The sequence below is a fragment of the Pyrgilauda ruficollis genome, unplaced genomic scaffold (genome assembly GCF_017590135.1).
Source record: "Pyrgilauda ruficollis isolate IOZ18807 unplaced genomic scaffold, ASM1759013v1 scaffold1, whole genome shotgun sequence".
Lineage (NCBI taxonomy): Eukaryota > Metazoa > Chordata > Aves > Passeriformes > Passeridae > Pyrgilauda > Pyrgilauda ruficollis.
This window is the reverse complement of record NW_024508100.1, coordinates 4,226,703-4,246,026: the sequence shown is the minus strand read 5'-3', so window position 1 is coordinate 4,246,026 and position 19,324 is coordinate 4,226,703. Positions and strand designations below refer to the sequence as shown.

At 37.8% G+C, this 19,324-nt stretch overlaps 1 protein-coding gene across 2 annotated transcripts in view; it reads right to left on the bottom strand.

Moving 5' to 3' along the window:
- FAM193A (family with sequence similarity 193 member A) overlaps window positions 1-13,001 on the bottom strand; it is a 45,617-nt gene extending 32,616 nt beyond the window's left edge. The window contains exons 1-6 of one of the 2 annotated variants that reach the window (XM_041458137.1): window positions 12,940-13,001; window positions 10,018-10,263; window positions 7,628-7,794; window positions 7,216-7,383; window positions 4,936-5,170; window positions 1,569-1,693 (exon numbers count right to left, since the gene is read on the bottom strand). In XM_041458137.1, the coding sequence (XP_041314071.1) occupies window positions 1,569-1,693; window positions 4,936-5,170; window positions 7,216-7,383; window positions 7,628-7,794; window positions 10,018-10,107 (785 nt within the window). In that variant the 5' untranslated portion in view covers window positions 10,108-10,263; window positions 12,940-13,001. Of the gene's footprint in view, window positions 1-1,568; window positions 1,694-4,935; window positions 5,171-7,215; window positions 7,384-7,627; window positions 7,795-10,017; window positions 10,264-12,939 lie in introns of those variants that run through there. The other variant, XM_041458128.1, reaches the window with a different exon arrangement.
- Window positions 13,002-19,324: the final 6,323 nt, after the last annotated feature.

Genomic DNA, 19,324 nt, shown 5'->3' with positions numbered 1-19,324 from the left:
CTGATCCCTGCTTTTCCACGTGAGGCTTCTGTGATGGAGCACTTCTCCACTAATTTCCAATGGAAGGCAGAAACATATCATTCCCAGAGAAATCTAATTCTGCCACTTCAAAACACAGAGAACTCAATAACAAAATCCTGAGAGACCATGAACACAAAGAAAATCTATGATTATCAAAGAAAAACAAGACATAAACTAAATAACCTAGAAATGGGAAGCTTGTGCTGAACCTTTCCTGTCAAAAAATTATTCATGTCAACCAAACTAGGCAAAACCCTAAGTTCAAGGGTGTTTCACATAAACTACCCAGAAAATGCACTGGCAAAGAAAGTCCTGCAGGAAGAGATTCTGATTTCATATTTGTAAGCTTTGAAGATGCCTTCACCACACTGACAGCAGAAACACAACTTCTGACTTAAAGTCAGTTGCTCTGACTTTAATTGCGGTAGCACAGAACAAGTACAGGAATGAAAAATGCTTTTGTTAAGAAATAACCATAAAGCTCACTAAGACCATTCTCAGCTCTGCAGATAAAGGGAAAATAAATACTTTTATATAGTCAGCATTGCTGGAGTAAAGAGATACAGAGAGGCCTTGTCAAAAAGCATGGACACGACGAAGGATAATCACAGAAAAAGAAGCCACAGATCACTGGAAAAATACACAATGTACATGCTGTTGAACACAGCAACAAAATCAGCTGTTGGGGCAGGGGGAGAAAGGCTTTCAGTATTAACCCAGTTTAATCTAAATAAATCAGGTAAGTTATGAGGGACCTTAGACTTCTTGCTAAGTGTGGCAACAATTCAACTTTTTTGTCTCATTTTTTCCTTTCTAGTATCTACTAGCAAAAGGAAGACTCAAAAGAAATTTTTTTATTCACTGTGCACAACATTTCTTGTATTAGTCAAACTGCTACCTTTAAACCAGGTGTACACAGATCAAAAATGTGTCTTCATCACAAACAAGACTGAAAGGTCAACATGTACCACCCATGACTGTATGTTAAAAACGTTCAGACTTAGGGTAAAGGAAATTCTATTAATACCTCTTCCCTAGAAAACCCAAACACTTCAGCAGTACACAAATTACAAGCAGAGCAACCCTACTAAGAAAATAGACAATTTAATGCTTCGGGAGCTTTAAAGCCATGAGACCTACAAGCATACAGCAAGGAGGTTTCTCCAGTGAAAAGATGCTTGAAACTCCAAATCCAGTTCTGTGCACTATGGGAAGTAGAAGGTAATGAGGCTTTAATTTGCTTGTAGAGCTGCAGAAACTGCAGCAATGCCTGATAACTGAAAACAGTACTATTCAGTCATACCATCAGTATTTACACAAGATGCTGTCATTTTACTGAGTAACCTACCACTAAGCAAATTAGGGCTGTAATTCTTCTGACAAGCAAGTTGTAACAGCAGCCTGCTCAATCAACAACACTCTTTTCAAGAGATATCCACAAAGATTTTTACCAATTCAATTGTAGCAGCATATATTTTTTAATGCTGTGGTTGCAAACATGGGTTTTCATCTCTGCTTGAAACCACAAAACAAAAGCTAAACTCTACCTTAGCTGTGACACCAGCGTTGGCAAGCTATTCTGCAGGAGTGGCTCAGAAAACACCAAATTTTCAAACAGATGCTTGTTGTGCAATTCCCATGTCACCTGAAATTTCTTCAAATGTTCATTTTCCTATAATGATAAAACAATCAGAAATAAACCAGGGTTAAGGAAGAAAACCTATATTCTGCATAAGGCAATGATTTTTTAGAAGTCTAATTTCCAACCTACAGTCTTTATGAACCAGCTCAGATCTTACGCAGTTTTAAAACCCAAACCCTCAGAACTGAAGCAATTTTTAATGACTTAAATAACCGTAGCATAATTCCTTCTAAATTGTCATGAATTTAAGAAAAAAAACAATGTAAAAAAAAAAATCAGTCTACATTATTTGAAGTTCCCTTTCATTTCTGTAGCAAAGGATACATTTTATGATCTGAACCTGTAATTCTCAGGTTTTCTTATCAAACAATTGTCTATTTATGATTATTTTTCAGTTTTTTGACCTTAACTAGTATGAGACACATATATAATGTCAACCTATAATCTTTATTCAAAACTGACATAACATTAAATTAATAGTTCTCCTCAGCTACAGTTTAAAGAATGAAGTTCTCTAAACAGACAAGACCAACAGCTTACTCCTTTGGTAAGCAGAACATTTTTATATTTGATGTTATTTAACACATAATTGTATGTAATTTCAAGAGCTAAACCTTAAAACTATTATCAATACAACACAAGAATTCAAAACACGTATAATATACTTTTTAAGGCAGCAAGGTTTCCTACATAAAGCCAGCAGTACGCAGGTTTTCTACACCAGGACTCAACCACACAGCAGAATTAAATGCAAGCATTCTGGCTCTCACATCAGCAAGTGGGCCTTAAGTACTACAACCCTAAGCACACAGAAATACCATAGTATTATAGTCTGTAATTTTAAAGTTTTTTTTAATAACAGTGGGTTAAAAAGTAAACCAACAAAACATATTTCTATCAGACCTGAAGACAAGATTACCAGCATTAAAAAAACCCAATTAAGTTAAAAGTATTATTATTAAGAAGGGTGGGTGGTGGGATTTTTTGAGTTGCACAAGACACATGTACTTTTTCATTTTGAGTATCATGTGTTCAAAATATTTTAAACTTCTATAAAATGCTAATAATTTCTCAAGGTTCACTGAGGTTGATTTCTCAAGAATTTCCATATTATGCTGTGAACAAAACAATCAACACTTATCTACAAACTCTTGTGTACCAGTTTGTGCAAATTATGGAATTTCTCACAAAGAAGCCTCAGGAAAGTTTTCTTCTCTAGTCTGTATGCTGTGTATGTGAGGGCCCTCCTGTACTGACCAGAGTCTTTTCCAAATTGCTGTCAGTATAAACTGTCATTCCCTGCATTGGTGGGGCACAAAGCTTTAGTTTCTGCTACTGAAGTCAGATAGATTCCTTTGAAAGGCAGGACAACTATTCATAATTTCACTGAGAACTCAGTTTCTCACAGGTGGAGGTTCCAGGCATTATATGCCTTTCTACAGTACACTACATGCAAAGCTTTCATCCTTAAAGGAAGGCAGCACTAAGTTTAGAAATCTTGGCTGCCTGCTATGTATTTTAGTTGAAAAGATTCCTTCTTCCATAGTGTACTGGTATCTTGAGAGGAAACACCCATGCACACTGAAAAAATTAGCAACCCTACTACCTGTACTGCAAGCTGTGACATACTACTCAATTTAACAAAAAGGTTATTTAATAAATCTAAGAAACAGATGACAAGAGAGAGAGAGAGTATCCTACATTCTCACATTTCAGTTTCTCAAGGTCACAGCTTAGTTGAAAGATGTTCTCAGCACTGACTGGGCTGCAGAAGGAAAAATACAAGAAAAATCTGCCATATTTTGTGTTTTCTTATGCTTCATTCTTTAAAAGAGGAGAAAAATTTTATTTTAGTTTTGTCAGGAAAGCGGTTGAACTATGGAGTTCAAGCATCTTCTGTTTTCTCATGGCTATTATTTCAATCTCACATACCTACTCATTTTCATAACTACTAGTTCACAGTAATTGCCAGGAAAAAGGTATACAGTGGTTATTTTCTGATCAGCTGTGTAATTCTGGCATTAATGGGTTGATTATTGGCAGATCCACTTTGACAAAGCTGAGGTGCACTGCAAACCATTTGCTTTACAGCTGAACAAGCTGCAATGCAAAACAACCTCAAGAGCAACCTTCTCACAAGCACCTTGTTAGAAACTTAGTGACTGTTAAAAGCAGCCAATAAACAGGAGATGGGAGTGACCTCATGTCTGTACCTAAGTGATAAAGCTGGGAAAGATAATAGAGACAACAGCAAATACAGAGCATAGACAACAAAAAAAACCCCATCAGATATGCTCAAGTTTCTTAGAAGAAACATCTTCCTGCTTTGCCAATTTAATTTTATTGACAGCCATAATAAAACTCTGTAATAAAACTCTGCTTCCTCTCCACTTTATATCCTTGGCCATGATAGTGTATGTCCCATCTATTTTTTCCTCTCTTTACCCATCCAGACAGCACTTTCACCTAACTGGCAATAAAATCCAAATTCCCCATTTTTGCCACCTTTTTTTTTCTCCTTGCACAAAGCTTACACAAGACAAGGGATGGGCAGGATGATGACATTAACAAAGGATGCACAAGAAAGGATTAATAACAAAACAGGATTAATAACTCTCTAAGACCTTAAACAAATACAATTACAGAATTTGTTTATTGTATTACTCACCCAATGGACAGTGACTCAAGAAGAAATTTTTAAAGCTACTGCCTATTTTATACCCAAAAATTTAATCCCAAGTCCAACATCCCAATCAGATGGCAAAAAAGCATTAAAGGTAGAACCTTAGAAATAATAAATTACATTGCAGATTAAGTCTGAGGCAACACAATCTCTTCAAGTAGCCATCCTGGATTGTGAATGAAATGTTGAACATGGAAACAATTTAAGTTAGTGCTACACGTAGAAGTTGGTGTCACTTGATCATGGTTGTGAAGAGACCATTAAAGATTATCAGAGAAGTGTTTTCCACATTAGGCTATCTAGTATTTCATAAATCAGCTTGAAGATTTGTTTCAGAGTGAGTGCCATAAACAACATCCCACCTTTTTCTTTGTGAACAAAAAAAATTTCATCAGGCCACTGTAAGACGTGCCTGCTCTACACTTCTGAATATTTAACTGCATTTTCAGAATCTCCCTGTCTCTAATGACGAACACAACCAGAACCTTACAATTTACAACCACAGAGGACACCTGAAAGAGCACAGAAATGACTCTGCCAGCATTAGCCCTGGCAAGCAGGAGCACAAAGGCTGTTTTTTCAGTCTTACCAGAGTAACTAGGAAGGCGCTGATTGTACAGGCTGCCTGACAGAGTGCACTGTACTCTTCAAGCAGGAGTGAGATGAACTGCTGTGCCTGGGGTGGCCCTTCTGTCGCTAACGTGGACGCAACCTTAGAGCCCAGGGACAAGTGTCTGAGCAGGCGAACCTTCATTTCCAGCACGTACTCCCTAGCTTGCTGTTCCAACCGCTGGTAAAGCTGGTACGGATCTCTTTCACAAAGCCTTGATTTTTATAATATTTGTGACAGAAAAGAAAAAAAAGAGCATGTAATCAACAGTTTTCATTTTCCTAGGAGTATTTACCAGTTATCATTATCCTCATCAAAAATAACCTCAGTGGCTCAGGTTTAGAGAACTACCTTAAATCTCAAAGAACACAGTCCAGTCCCCTACTTCTACACGTATGGACTGAGCTCCTGTGTACCTTAAGGAATAGGATGCCTGCACACCTGAGGAGTAAAATTATTTAGATTTAGAATTTCACTTCAACTTGTAAGTTCAAAATCTTAACTCCATTTGCATCCAACCGTGCAGGCACCCAGACTCTTCAGATAAGCTTCTTCAAAATCTCTCTGTGTTGTTCTTAACATGTGACAAATTAGTGCCTACAGAAGAAAACTGAACATGATGGCTGCTTTGAACCACTTGAAATAATTCAATTTCACTCTAAATTTCTGTGCATGGAGTTTAAGCATGCACAGAATGCTTTGGGTTTTTTACAGCACAGGGAGGTGGGAAGAAGAAATGAATGGGGTAAGTTCTTCAGAGTAAGATGAATAGAAGTCTGCAGCTATCTAATCCATGCTTTTCCCTCACCACTCACAAAACAGTTCTATCATGCTGCCATCAAGTATTCCAACATACAATAGGAACATTACTTGGCACCACTACTTATTCCAACAAAGACAACCAGACACTCCATTTTCTGCCAGCTGTGTCTAACAAGAGCAACGCATGGAAGTGGGAATTTCTGCCTTTTTAACAGAGTTACTCAGCCACAGCATGGTCTTCTACATGCTACCTAAATGGAAGATTTTTTTTTAATGCATTCAATACCTACATTGACTAACTTTGTAAAAAAATTCTGCATGACATTCGCACTACAGACTGGACACACTGGTGCCTGCCCAAACCATATTCTTTTTTTATTTTTCATTTTATAGACCATAAGAAACTCAAGCAAAAAATAATCCAACTGGCATTTAAGGTTTCCTTCTTTGAAATCCTGTTTCTGTCTTTGTATTGTAATAATCTTTCTCAAAAGTGAAAAACAGTTTTGAGTAATGAAAGCTATTGAGTATGTAAGAAAGTTACACAGTATTATGTTCTGATTTCCAAAATTTTTCCATTAAGGAGATGCCTAACATCAATAACCACATTAGCTGTGATTCAGTTTTAATTACAAACACACAATGCAACACTTAAACATCTTTGATTTCCAAGCCTATATTGCATGTTTTGATCACTTGAATAAACAAAGTGTGACTAATAGGGAGGGACATTATATTGCTCTGCTCATACACAACTCACATATGAAACCAAACAGTTTTTATATAAACAAAGTGCAATATGCTTATTTAATTCTCTACTAAAGCCAGTTCAGGTGTGCAGTCATAGTAAGAGCAGTGCTAGATTAATTTCTCTTTCAAACGTGTCTTTACCTCACCAGAATTTAGGTTCAACTAGAAATTGCACATGAAAACTATAGCTGGTCAAACTGCTCAAATCTCAATATATTAAGCATATATGGAACCAAGCAGAACAAAAACTCCTTGACCACAGATGGAGTTAGAGAGAAACTGAAATGATCCTACTGGAGCCCTTCAGGGTTTGCCACACTATTCTTAAAAGCAGAAAACCCACCAATGAGAATCTCATTAAGCCTATTTTCACTTCAACACCTTAAAAAGCTACAACTGTGACTTCTAAAATAAGAATGAAATTGGAATCTGCCTCATCTAGTGATCAGATTCTTTATTTTTATAAAATTTCTTCCAGGTATTACAATCACAGTAAGTAGTAGTAGTCAGTCTTTGCACCTAACTCAAGCTAGTTCCACAAGGTAAGATTTTCACATGGGGCAATTCAAACTTAACACTGTCTTATGAATAAGGCCTTTTGAAGGATAACATTCTGGGACCCTTTCATAATTATACATTTGTATTCCTATTGCAAACAGCATATGAACTTAATAGCTTCCCATGCATTCAAACTAGTATTGAAAAATCCTGAATAAAATAGAATTAATATTCTTTGAAGTAATATACCTATCCACCAGCTCTTTCATGCCTTCTTTATCTGGTACCAACGATTGGTCTTGGTCATCTGCCAGAGGGGTCCCAGCTTGACGATAAATACACCGGACCATGTATCTGACTTCAGACCAGTAATTCTGTAGCTGCTGAGGTTCACGTTCAGGCTCTGCTGAATTTTCTCTGCATTTGAAGACAAAAATAATTACCCTCTGTTTGTATGTATCACATAAGTGTATTGACTCCTACTATTCCAGAAAAAAAAAAGTACATCTGAAAATGCCTAGAATAAAGTATGAAACTGGGTAAATACTGACATCCAGAAATTACTGTTTCAATACTTCAAGCACACACCTACAAACAAGCTACAACACTGCCAAAGTCTGACTACAACCACTGTGCTGCTGAGGCTGAGTTCAGCTCTTACCTGCGTTCATTACAGGCCTCACAGTTGCATGCTATGTCTGAAGGAGAGGAATTGCTAAGATCTGCAGCAGGCACTGTCTGTGCACCAACAGTTATTCTTCCTCCTCCTACAGATTCCTGCTGTGATCCACTGTTTCCAAGAGGCATGTGCAAAAGGAAATCTTGGCTCTGGAAAAAAAAAATAACCCAGTTTGTAAGGTCTGAAATGTTATTAAGCAGACAAATATTAAAGTGGCAACTCTTAGTGCTGCATGTATTTTGGGAGGAGACTCAATCAGGCACAAAGAACTACTCTTTCAAAAGCCTAATAAATGCAAGAGATGAACAGAGACGACCAATGATACAAACAAAGCTTCATTTCTAATGACCAAAGTATACTGGCTATAATTATCACCTTTATGTACTTCAGCATAAACAATGAACTAAGTTAAAGGAAGGCTTGCATCATCCACACTTCATCATAAACCAGCACTATCTCTTCAGTCTCCACGTAACAGTATGTTTGGCTTCCGGAGTTTAACAAGCCCTTCTAGTAAAAATGATAAAATCTCCCTGTTTGTAAAAGCCAGACATAGTATTTCATAGCAATGGATGTCAGAAAGCTGCTGCCATTGGAGATGGATGCAATCTCCTGTGCACAGTGCTGCTCAATTCCAGCAGATGACACAGACCACTCGCCCAAGACTGCTGCTATTTTTGTCTGCAGTTTCTCTCCCTTCTCTGTGCTCCAGCCCCAGCACATGCCATGCTTCTCTCCTGTGCCCTCCCAAGTCTGCCACCAGATTTCCCTGGCACAGACCTCTCTCACATCAGTACTGTGACTGAAGGTGTTTTTTTTTGTGCCCCAAATCCTGGATCAGGATGCAGACAGGTAAGAACAAGCCTGCATGCAGCTGCTACCAAGCAAGCTAATGAGAGCAGCAGCAACCTGAACAAAGGAAAATCTCCAGCAAACCACCTGTATTCTGACTTGCAGTCACTGGTAAAAAAAAATTTTTTAAGCTAATTTTGGCGTTTTTTTCCCAGCTGGCTTCTATAATTTGACTAGCCACCTAATTCATATAGTTGCCTTTTCAAGTCAAGCTTTCAACCTTGGAAAATCTATGTGCTATCTGCTTTTAAAAATTACTCTTTGAAAAGAAAACTGTTGCCAAATTAAAAAACAAGGTGAATTTTTCTTTACACTTGGTGTATTTGTAACTTAACAAAACGTGTAGGAAGCAAATCTTGTCTTCCTTGCACATCTAGGACACTCATTTTCTCTACTAGTTCCTTAAATATGTCAAAAAATTTGACTCAACTGAAGAATAATGTGCTTCAGTCTTGCTGTGCTTTGAACTCTCTAGGATGTGTTTACCACTATACCACCACTATAATTTCCTTAGATGTAACCTGTTTTGATTAGTTTACTACCCTTGTTAATAGCAACATTATCTGGAAACACAAGCTGTATACAAGTGATATACTCTTAAATTTTCCTCACAAAAAAATCCTTAACCATACTTTTAACAGAAGTGTAATAACACCCTCCATACAATCTTTCTTCACAGTGACTTACTGAAATAAAAACCTGTATGTGCGTATGGGTGTGTGCACAGCCTGTTAGCTCTCTGCAAGGAGGTGTCAGCTGGAATCAACAGTACTTCCAATTATCCCAAGTGTGTGACTTCTCAGGTCAGTCATGAAGACGTGGTTCTGCAGTATAACATAGTTTACTTCTAATGAGGTTTTGCTGGACCTGTCAATTAACTTTTAGTATCTTCCTGCAACACTAAGCACAGCTCTTACATGAGGTTGATTCACAACTTGAAATATTAGCACCACATATTAAACTGGTACTTGCAGTGCTACCAAGACTAAGAAACTGTTACATTCATGCTATGCAAAGCTGTGCTTCTTTATTAAAGAATACAGGAAAGAAAAGACAGCAAAACTCAGAAATCTGCAGGAAGGTGTCAGTGCAAGTGCAGTGACTCAAGAAGTTCACTGAAAGAAAAAGGCAAATTCAGATAGCTTACTTCACAAAGAGAGGAAAATGCAGTATGAGCATACAAAACAGAAAAACAAGTAATGAGTAAGCTCATGCTGGTAAAAGTAGAAGAAATTGTATTTAAGTACAGAGGATAAGGACAAAGCTTGAGATCCAATGAATTAAAAAAGCAAAAACCTCAGTAAAACACAGATCCAAACCCTGCTCTACTTAAAACTTCTCAACTCAGAACCAGAACTCCTCACTTTTGGAACAACTTTTCTCTTCAGTTTAAATAAAGCCATCTCAAAATCACCTAAAATGCTTTTTAAGCATTTACAGCTCCAGTGGTTCCAAAGCACAAAGTGACACGCAGCCCATAACTAAGCATCTTCTCAGGCTACTGAGGTACTTGAACTTACCACGAGAGACTGCTCTATTGTAGCGTGCCTCTCCTCCTTCTCGACTGTTCTTCGACAGTCTGGACACACCCACAGTGGAAGATGCAGCATATTGTTTGCTTTTGGAGATGTGGAAAGTGCTGTTTTGCTGGAATTCTTGATTCCGCTCTCTGAAAGCGAAGTATCTTTTCGTTCACTTCTACAAAGAAGACAATGCTCGCCAGTTGTATATGGTGCCCTTTGGCCCAAGCCAAAGGTAAATGGGGTCTACAAACAAAGGTTTTGATAGATAACTGGTTATTCACAGGATACATGTCAGAAAAGATATTCTGATACTTGAAACTAACAACAAAACCCCCATAAAACAACACACATATTTTACTAGTCATTATCAAATGGTAAATACTTGGAGTGTCTCAACAAACACAGCAGTCTGAATATCCATAAGGCAAGCAATTCTGACTATTAATACATTCCCATTTAGAAAGAAGGTTTAAAGGAGCATGGTCTAAAGTATTTTCTTCTAAAATATTTTAGCCTAGATGTAATAATCTAGCAAGTAAAATTAAAAAGGGATATTTACTTTTACTGTCACCATTTACAGATAAAAAAGAAAAATATCTTTTCTTTTAAGCTCTGTGACACTTCCTTTTACAATACTACCTGAAACAAAGTCACATTCAGCTAAGCCTATTACAAAATAAAAGTTTAAATCAGTTTCAACAAAACAAATCAGTAGGGTCCTAAAATCCACTATCAGCTATTGAATCAAGTAGACTTGGCAGCTTACAAGGACAGAGGTACTTCAAAACCCAAATTCTTTTCTAAGATGTTACAGTGCATGAAACTATGGCTCAGCCATGCAATGCTGATTCTCCACCAAGGCTGATAGTCAAAAACAACTTAGGCAGCACAAGACAAAGAGAACCCAATTTTGTGAGACACAAGAGATGATTGGAACAAAATATCATGTAATGGCAGAATCACAGCTTTGCCCAATTTTATTACAACTGCTAACTCTGCCTTAATTAACAACACCTTCTATGTAAGCATCAAAATAGTTTAATTCTTCCTCAGAGAAAAAGCAAACTCCAAGTAATTCAAGCACTGCTCTTAATACTGCTCCAATCTCAATATTAACGAAAAAAAAATAGTTTTAAAAATCTTGTAAGGCTGAACCACACAGGTGAACAGTTCTTTAGGGCAAAGGACCAGGTCAAGCTAAACCATAATTCACTGTCTTCTTGTCTTCACAGCAACAACAAATCAATTCTCTAGTGCTGACATCTAAAGAAAAACAGCAGAGCATTACGAACACTGATTTTTGTGTTTTTCACATTTGTAAAACTGACAGACTCAGCAATATGGAAAGGAAAACTAAGAATTCTAGACATAAAAACCCAAAGACAGACTGATTTCATCTCCATAAATATCTTCCTATCTTTCAAAATTTCATGAGAAATTTGACAGATTTAGTAAGAACAGCTAACCTTTGCTCACTCTGCTGCTTCTAGAATTTGCACCTAAGCACTAAGACAGGAAAAAGAACACAATCTCTCCAGGAGTCTCTTGCAGGTTTTTAGAAAATGCTCTCATGTAGGAAGACTCCCTCTGCCAGCTGAAAGGCCGGGGCTGACCAACTCCTTTATAGGCTCTACAAGCACCAACAGATCTCCCAAGCTAGACATTGCTCTTGGCTGACCTGCACTCAACTGAAGATCTCATTCATGCCTAAAACCCCTGCGTGCAGGAGGCCCATGGCTGCTTATCCCTTAGCCCTGAAAGTTTCCTTCTTAAATCAATTTTTTTTTAAGCCAGATTAGGTGAGTCCTTGTCAGAAGGATGACATCTTCATAGCTATTTTTCAGACAAATCCTTATGAACATCATTTGCGGGACATCTTCCAACAAGCAGGAAGAGGACAAAAATGTAAAAGCTCAGAAGCTAAGACAACCTGACACTTACTCTTTTGCAAAGGTAAAGGTCATGGCAAACATGCCTCAGCCACGCTGCAGGGACTTTCAGAAGCCAAGATGTGAGTGTGTAACTTCCTTAAAGCTGCACCACAATCACTAAAAAACCATGGCAAACACAGCAGGAACAACAGTCTTTGTTTTGGCCACACTCAGTGAAACCCTAACAATCTCCCCACTGGGTCCATATTTACAAGAGATGTGAATCTCAAAGCCTTTGGTTCCTAGAGCACAATGCAAATCAAAAATCAAAACTGAAACTTCAACAAAATCAACAAATCTAAATCATAATCATAAGCATCTCTAATACCTGCTATGACTCTGTCCTACTAAAATGAAGCTATAAATTGCAGTTTCTTATTCATTTAAAGCATGATGAATGCAGTGACTGTTCATGTGACCATTTCAACATGAGCAGTAAACTCTTGCTGGATTAGGAGAGCTTGCAATTAGGTCACATTTGTATGTCTCTTCAGTGTCATCAGAGCAAAGTACACATTTTTTGAAAAGCAGGATATTTTTCCACTAGTCAAGCTTCAAAAAATGTGGGATGCATCTCTGCAAGAAAAACACCCAGGCTCACTTTGTCTCTGAAACATGTTCAGATGCAACTTTCATAAATGAAAGCTGGAAGTAGGACAAGTTGGAACAGAAATAACTGCATCTCTGCTATGTATTTAGATTTATTTCCAAGAATAACTTTATTACCATAAAACTGCATAGATTTTTTTAACATCCAGGCCCAATTTCAAGCGTACTATAACAATAAAATTTGACTTCAAAAAAAAGATTCCACTGTTTTTTAAAGCTCAAATAGGAGATAACCAGAAACTGACTTCAATGAGCAACATCTCAATCTCACACAGCATTCTTTTTGAAGAGTTTGATTTAGCATCTTTAATACTGCTGAATTTCCCATTAGTAAATAATTCTGCTTTTATACATACCCACAAAATTTGACTGCACATACCTGAGAAACACCCGTGAATTCTGATCCAACAGAACTGTCTGTAAACTGTGTACCATTTAGTGAAACCTGGAAAAATAACAACGGATTGATTACAATAGTTGAGTTTATTGCAGAAAGAGCTCTGTAAAAATTAAACAAAATCTTCCTCAGTATCTGAAGACTGATACAACAGCTTTTTAAATCTGAATCATCGTTCAACCGCAGAGACAGAAATCTCCTTTTCTTTTGTAAAAAAGTTCTACAGATGCAAAAGTTTGGATTTTCAACTTTTGCAGTACAGCTGTTTCAGTAGCAACTCTGAGCTGAAAGAACTGATACAGGAAAACAGAAAAGTCATAACAAAACCACATTTTTTCTTCAGTATTTGATTGCTTGCATTTAGCTTTTGAGCTTCTACTATAAATCAAAACAATTAACAAAGATTCTTGCCTTTTGAAAGTTGAATATCATAGTGCTTAGAAAAATATGCAGTGTTAACCAGAAGAGTATTCCACAGCAAGGCTGCCAGTGGCATTCAGCTACTCCACTGCAGCAGCCTCCCTCCTGCCCCAGGTTATAACTCATGAAACCTCTGAGATCTCTTCTACACAAGTGCCACAGAGACTACACCAGACAGCAATGAAATGCCTTTTACAAGCCCCAAGTGTTTTCCCACAGCACTACTTGAGGACACTAAATCAAGGGTAAAGTCAAGACAATGTATGAATTCAAGTCAGTGACAATGAAGAGCTCTAGATCGCGCCAACTTGAAGAAATGGCATTTCATTTTTACAAAATGGGAAAGTGGAAATAAAGTCAGTTGATTATTTTAGTCTCTCCTTCTTCTTGAGCACTGGTTGAGCTTTTGAATTTCAGATATCAGCTATCTCATGCCTCTGTTCACATGCTTTTTCTAAACTCTTTTTTTGCCCCCCAGTTTCCCACCTACTGCTGTTGGGTATTAGTGTTTCTAAGACTACTCTAAAGACCACAATAAAACCAGTCTGTCTGATCAAGAACCCCCAGATCCTGTGTGTTATAATGACAGGATTCAGAAAGCACTTCTGCCCTGTGCCCAAACCACGAACTCTAACTGGAGCTGTCCTCAGTGCAAAGGAGCATCCTTCAGTTTTATGCATCTCACAGCACTCCCAACTGCTCAGTTCAGAGACAGGGAAATTATTGCAAAACCACTGCCTTCAGCTGCATTTTTCCAAAGGCAAAGTGGGGGATTGTCAAATAACTGCTGGAGAAAATACCAATAAAAAAAATCACACAACTTCACTTCCATACCCCATGCTATCTTTCCAGAGTACATATTTAAGAAAGAAACCCTCATATGCAAGTCAAGCATCTCAGTCTAAAATTATGGGAACAAAAATGCTGATGTGGAACAAGTTCCCTATTTTTATTCAGACACTTCCAAAAAAATTGGAAAAAATAAGGGTTGTTTGAAAAAACAAGTCTTCCTCAAGAAAAGAGATCCTCCAGTCTGGAGGTCCACTGGTTACTGGCATGCATATTCAGTCAAAAATAAAGAAACCAGTATGAAAGTTTAGAGTGAAACAGTTATCTGCAGCTAAAAACACTTTCTTGGAGAAAATTATTAAAAAGAGAAATTTATCTAAAGCCATTACTTATTCATTAAAGGAGTACATTTACCTTCTTTACATTCAAGACAGTGATAATGACAAATACATGAGCCATCACATTGAAACATGCAGGCATCGAGCGACCAAGCTAAAGGTACTCAGAAATGCTACAAAGGTGAAGACAAAAACAATGGGAGGTTTTTGTTATCCACTAAATGTCACAGGAAGCCAAGACAAAATACTGAATATCAGGAATGACTGTTTCATGAAAAGAGCTGTCAGAAAAGACATCTCTTGATCCTAAGCATTGTGCAGAATTTGCTTAAAAATATTAGTGCAACCCTCCCCCAGAATTTAATACTGACCTAAATATCTGCAAGAGGAACAAACACCAAAGAATTTAAAGAGAGGAATTAGACAAATAGGAAGCAACAAAGAGAATCATCAAAAACTTGTCTGTAGACAATGAGATATAAGACATTGTAAGTGAGGCCTAGAGGAAACAAAAAAATCACAAAAAAAGAAAGACTTCAGTGGGGATGAATAATGACATGACAGGCAAGGAAGGAGATGGCTAAATAACATATTAGAGAAAATATTAGAAGAATCTTGTAAAAGTTGTCCAAATGAGGCTCAAACAATAGCAAGCTAAAAACAGGAAAAAAATACAAGACAGTCTCACAAATAATTTAAGGAAGAAAAAAAAGGATTTAGTTGTAGTTTTTATACTTTTATTGAGGCACATAAGAAGGAAGGAGCCTGTCAGGATTGGTAAGGGTACAGCAAGTAAACAAATAGAAGCATTAAGGAAAAAAGCTGAAATAACCTAAAGATACGGCAAAACCAGCAGAACTATTTTTTGCATGTTCATTAGGGAGGAACTTAAAAGATATTCTCCCAGAGAAAGGCCTTCATGGAATATGCATTAGAGGATCTGTTTCAAAGCAAACACTGTTAGAAAAAAAAAAGACAAAAACAGTACAGAGAAAATGGACAAGTGAAAAATTAGCAAACCACCAAGAGTGGATGACATTCAGCCGAGAGTCCTAAGGAAATTCAAGGACCTCAGAGTTGCACTAATAATTTCAGTATGTTAATATGCTTGCTTTGTGCTTCACTAGTGCTAGAGGAGCAAATTAGAGGTTTTATTATTTTTTTATTAAGCTTTCAAAACACAAATTGCAGTTATCCAGTCTGTAACAAGAAAGTGCCCGAGATGACAAAGTTAGCTAACAGCACTAAATTCTTCATGTTACTAAAGAGACTGGAGAATGGCAGAAGGACCATCCAAGATCCAGTTACTGTGCCATATGTTGAGAGATATAACTCTGTGTGCAGAGAATTCAAGTGGAAGTGACAAGCTAGATGCTGTCACTTCTGGATTACCCTAACTTTTAAAATTTATTTTAAAAAGCCTTATTTTTTTTTTTCATTCCTGAGTACCCTTTTTAATGATTTTAATGTTCTGTGTTTTATAAAGCTATTTTATGAAGGTAAATGCCATAAGGAAGGCTGACATGGATGATAGGAACATGTGAATCTCCAAAAGCACTCTTCACCATAAAGAAAAGTGTCCGTGTGTGAAGTATTTCTGTTCTTACTATGAATTTTATTTACAATGGAAAACATATAAGGAAATATATCTTGTGTTTCTTGGGAGTTACTGACACAGTAACCCACCTTTTCCAAAACATTGATTTTCCTGGAGAATAAGGCATGCAACATCTTGGCACAGCATAGTTCATACCACAAAGCATGAAGACAGAGGGAATCACAGTTTAAACAATACTGATTACAACGGAATGACCTTGAAGAACCAGTTGAGCAATTAGAAAATAAGCACTCAGAGACTGCCACAATTTGCTCTAATAGCCTGTCACTGCTGAAATCAGACCTCCAGGAGGCTGAGTGACACATTACTAGACAACACACCCCCATCTGTCTCACAACTGAAGCCTTGTGAAGGCCCGCAAACATCATGAAAGTAAGAGTGATGCAAGAGCTCAGGAGAGCTGAGAAAAAAAAAAAGCACAGGAAGGAAATTTAAGATTCAATTCACCATCACTGAATCCTAAACTGTTCAAAATAAATGTGATGCTCAAAAACAAAACAAACAAAAAAAAGACTGAATCAAATTTCTCCCAGGGAAAAACAGCAAGGATAAATTGCACTGATTTTGTCAGGTGCATTAGGAAAGACAGATCAGAAAAAAAACAATGTTACCAAGAGACAATTACAGCTACACTTAATTCTACAAGGTCCTAATATAACAAATGTATCCCACACCACTTGAATCAATTACTTGATTTTTATATAGGGAGGTGAAAATCTAAGTTTGTTGAAACATCTGTCAGTATCTGACTAACACCAAAGAAACCAGGCTGCTACCACTCCCAAAACCCATCCAGATGCCTTGTCCATGCCACTTGTTCTCCTACCTGCATTTTAAAGCCAAATCCCATTTGCCATGACTTTCCTGTGCTCAGCCTTGCCTCAGGCACTTGGAGCAGCTCTGCTCACCTCCCACTGCCATCACCCAGCACCCTTTGGTGGCAGCACTGCCAAGTCCCACTCCCTGCTCAAGCCCTGCCACCCCTCAGCCCCAGTGAAGCTCTGACTTGGGCACGCTCCAGTCGCAGCCTGAGCTGTTTCTCTCCTCTCCCAGCCACAGCTGAATTGGTGACAGAACTGCTGCTGGCAGCTGAGTGATGCTTACAAAATCCTAAGTGACTCGCAGATATGAAGAATGATTTATTTAAGCCTTTAGTTCAACAGATAGCAAACAATCTGATTTCAGTAAGTGAAAATTTAGGATCCTCCCCCCCCAAGCCAAACTGATTTAATGATAAGTCATTGTAAAAGTCAAATGCCTGGTGGATGAGGGAAAAGAACGATGATAAACATAACAGAGGACATTCAACAGCAGATAACAAACAAAATCTGATGCAGGACACCCCAGGAATGGTAAGACCTGTGAAGGTGCACAGGAGGAAGATTATTCTGCACATGCACTGTAATTCTCTCCATTCTCTACACATGCACTAATTCTTTCCATTCTCTAGTAGCAAGGACATCACACTGGCCAGACCTGTAGCACAGCAAGGCTTTGGGGTTTGCTTTAAACACTTCTCCTGAACACAGGCAGGAGTGACTGCAGCCTCTGCAAAACATGTATTACAGCACTGAAGAGGTATTATGATGTAAAACACAGCAAGTGAACTATCAACACTTATCCCTTCCTTAATCCTCTTTTAAGTCCATATTATACCCAGTTAACATCTGGTACAACCCAGTTTTTTAGAGGAACAGCAAACTGGAACAGTCCTACTTGGCAGTGTCATCACTCTTGCCAATGAGATTTCATTTATTTCAACATACTGATTATTTTTCATCTGCTTTAAGAAACCCATGAGCATTCTTAAAGGCATAGAAAGTACACTACCAAGAGACTAAGCAAAGTACTGCCTGGTTTCTCACAGAAAAGGTTGTTCCATACTCTGGACACAGCAATGTCCAGAAATTAAGAAATAAACGGATGTTTTGTAGACTGGACGGTACAGACCCAAAATGCCATAAGCCTTGCAAGATATCAACTACTGCAAAACTGAAGCAAACCAAAGCGTATGTCCAATAAAGGAGAACATACTCTAGAAAAAAATAGTGTATTCATCATTTTTTCATCAAAGTACCTGTTGTTAAGGGTGGTCTAATACAGAAAGAGACATTCCAGGGAGGTCTTGGAATCAGATGAATGATTATCCAGAACTGCACCCAAGAATCCTCTAGGAGAGGATGAGCACATCCAAATACTTATGGTCAATAACAACACAGCCAAGAAATGCAGAAGTTCCCTCTATCACAGCATGCCTGGGCCTGCTGCACTCCAGCTGGGCTGGCCCAAGGTCACTGATGGTCCCTGTCCACGGTCATCAAAGTCTGACACCCAAGTGGAGGTGAACAGGAAACTTTTCTAATAGAATGGAAGTTCTTTTCATTTTTAAATAAGCCCCAAAAGTACAAGAGCTTTTATAGTAGGAGAACATGACCTCTAAGAAAAGCATACTAAAATGGTATTTTTTAATAGATTGAAGGTAAGAGTTTTCTTCCTAGAACTGGAGCAAGGAGAATGCAAAATTAGCATGCCCAACAGTGGGCCAGAAAATAATCAGTAATATACAACACATTTCCAGGTTCATTAGCATGGCAACATTCAAGCAGATATCAGTCTATTATTATTGGTTCTGAGGAGAAAAAAAGTCTTTTGCCATCAGTTATATAAAATTTAGTTTCAAAGACTTTTGATTCAGTAGCTTGAAAATAGGTAAATGTTTGATGGGCAAAAGGGAAAAGTTTAGAGGTTCCTACTCCAAACATAGCTATGGTTTAGCATGAAGCAGCAGTGAAACATGAACAAACTAAATAGTATCCCTTCCTGATCTAGAAGCTGGAGTGTTTTGCTTAAGAAATGGACAATACCTAATTTTTTCATGCCATAATCACACATATCTAGTGACAATGAGCAGAATGCAGTCGTACATCCTAACACAGACTTGCCTGCCAGGGAGTCTCAGGATTATAGGAGAGACACTGCCAGATAAAGTGGTTACTGATTATCTGCAACAGTCACCAACAGGGAAAGTTGTGAAGACTTCCTGTGCAAAAAGATTTTTAATTTTACTAAGGGTGCCAAAGCACCAAATAAACACCGGCACAAGCAAAGACAAGGTGATAATAATTGAAGTTCGAACATCCTTATTAAGGCAGCCAACACTTGATCTGGCCAATTGAGTAACTTTGCAGACTATCAATTCATT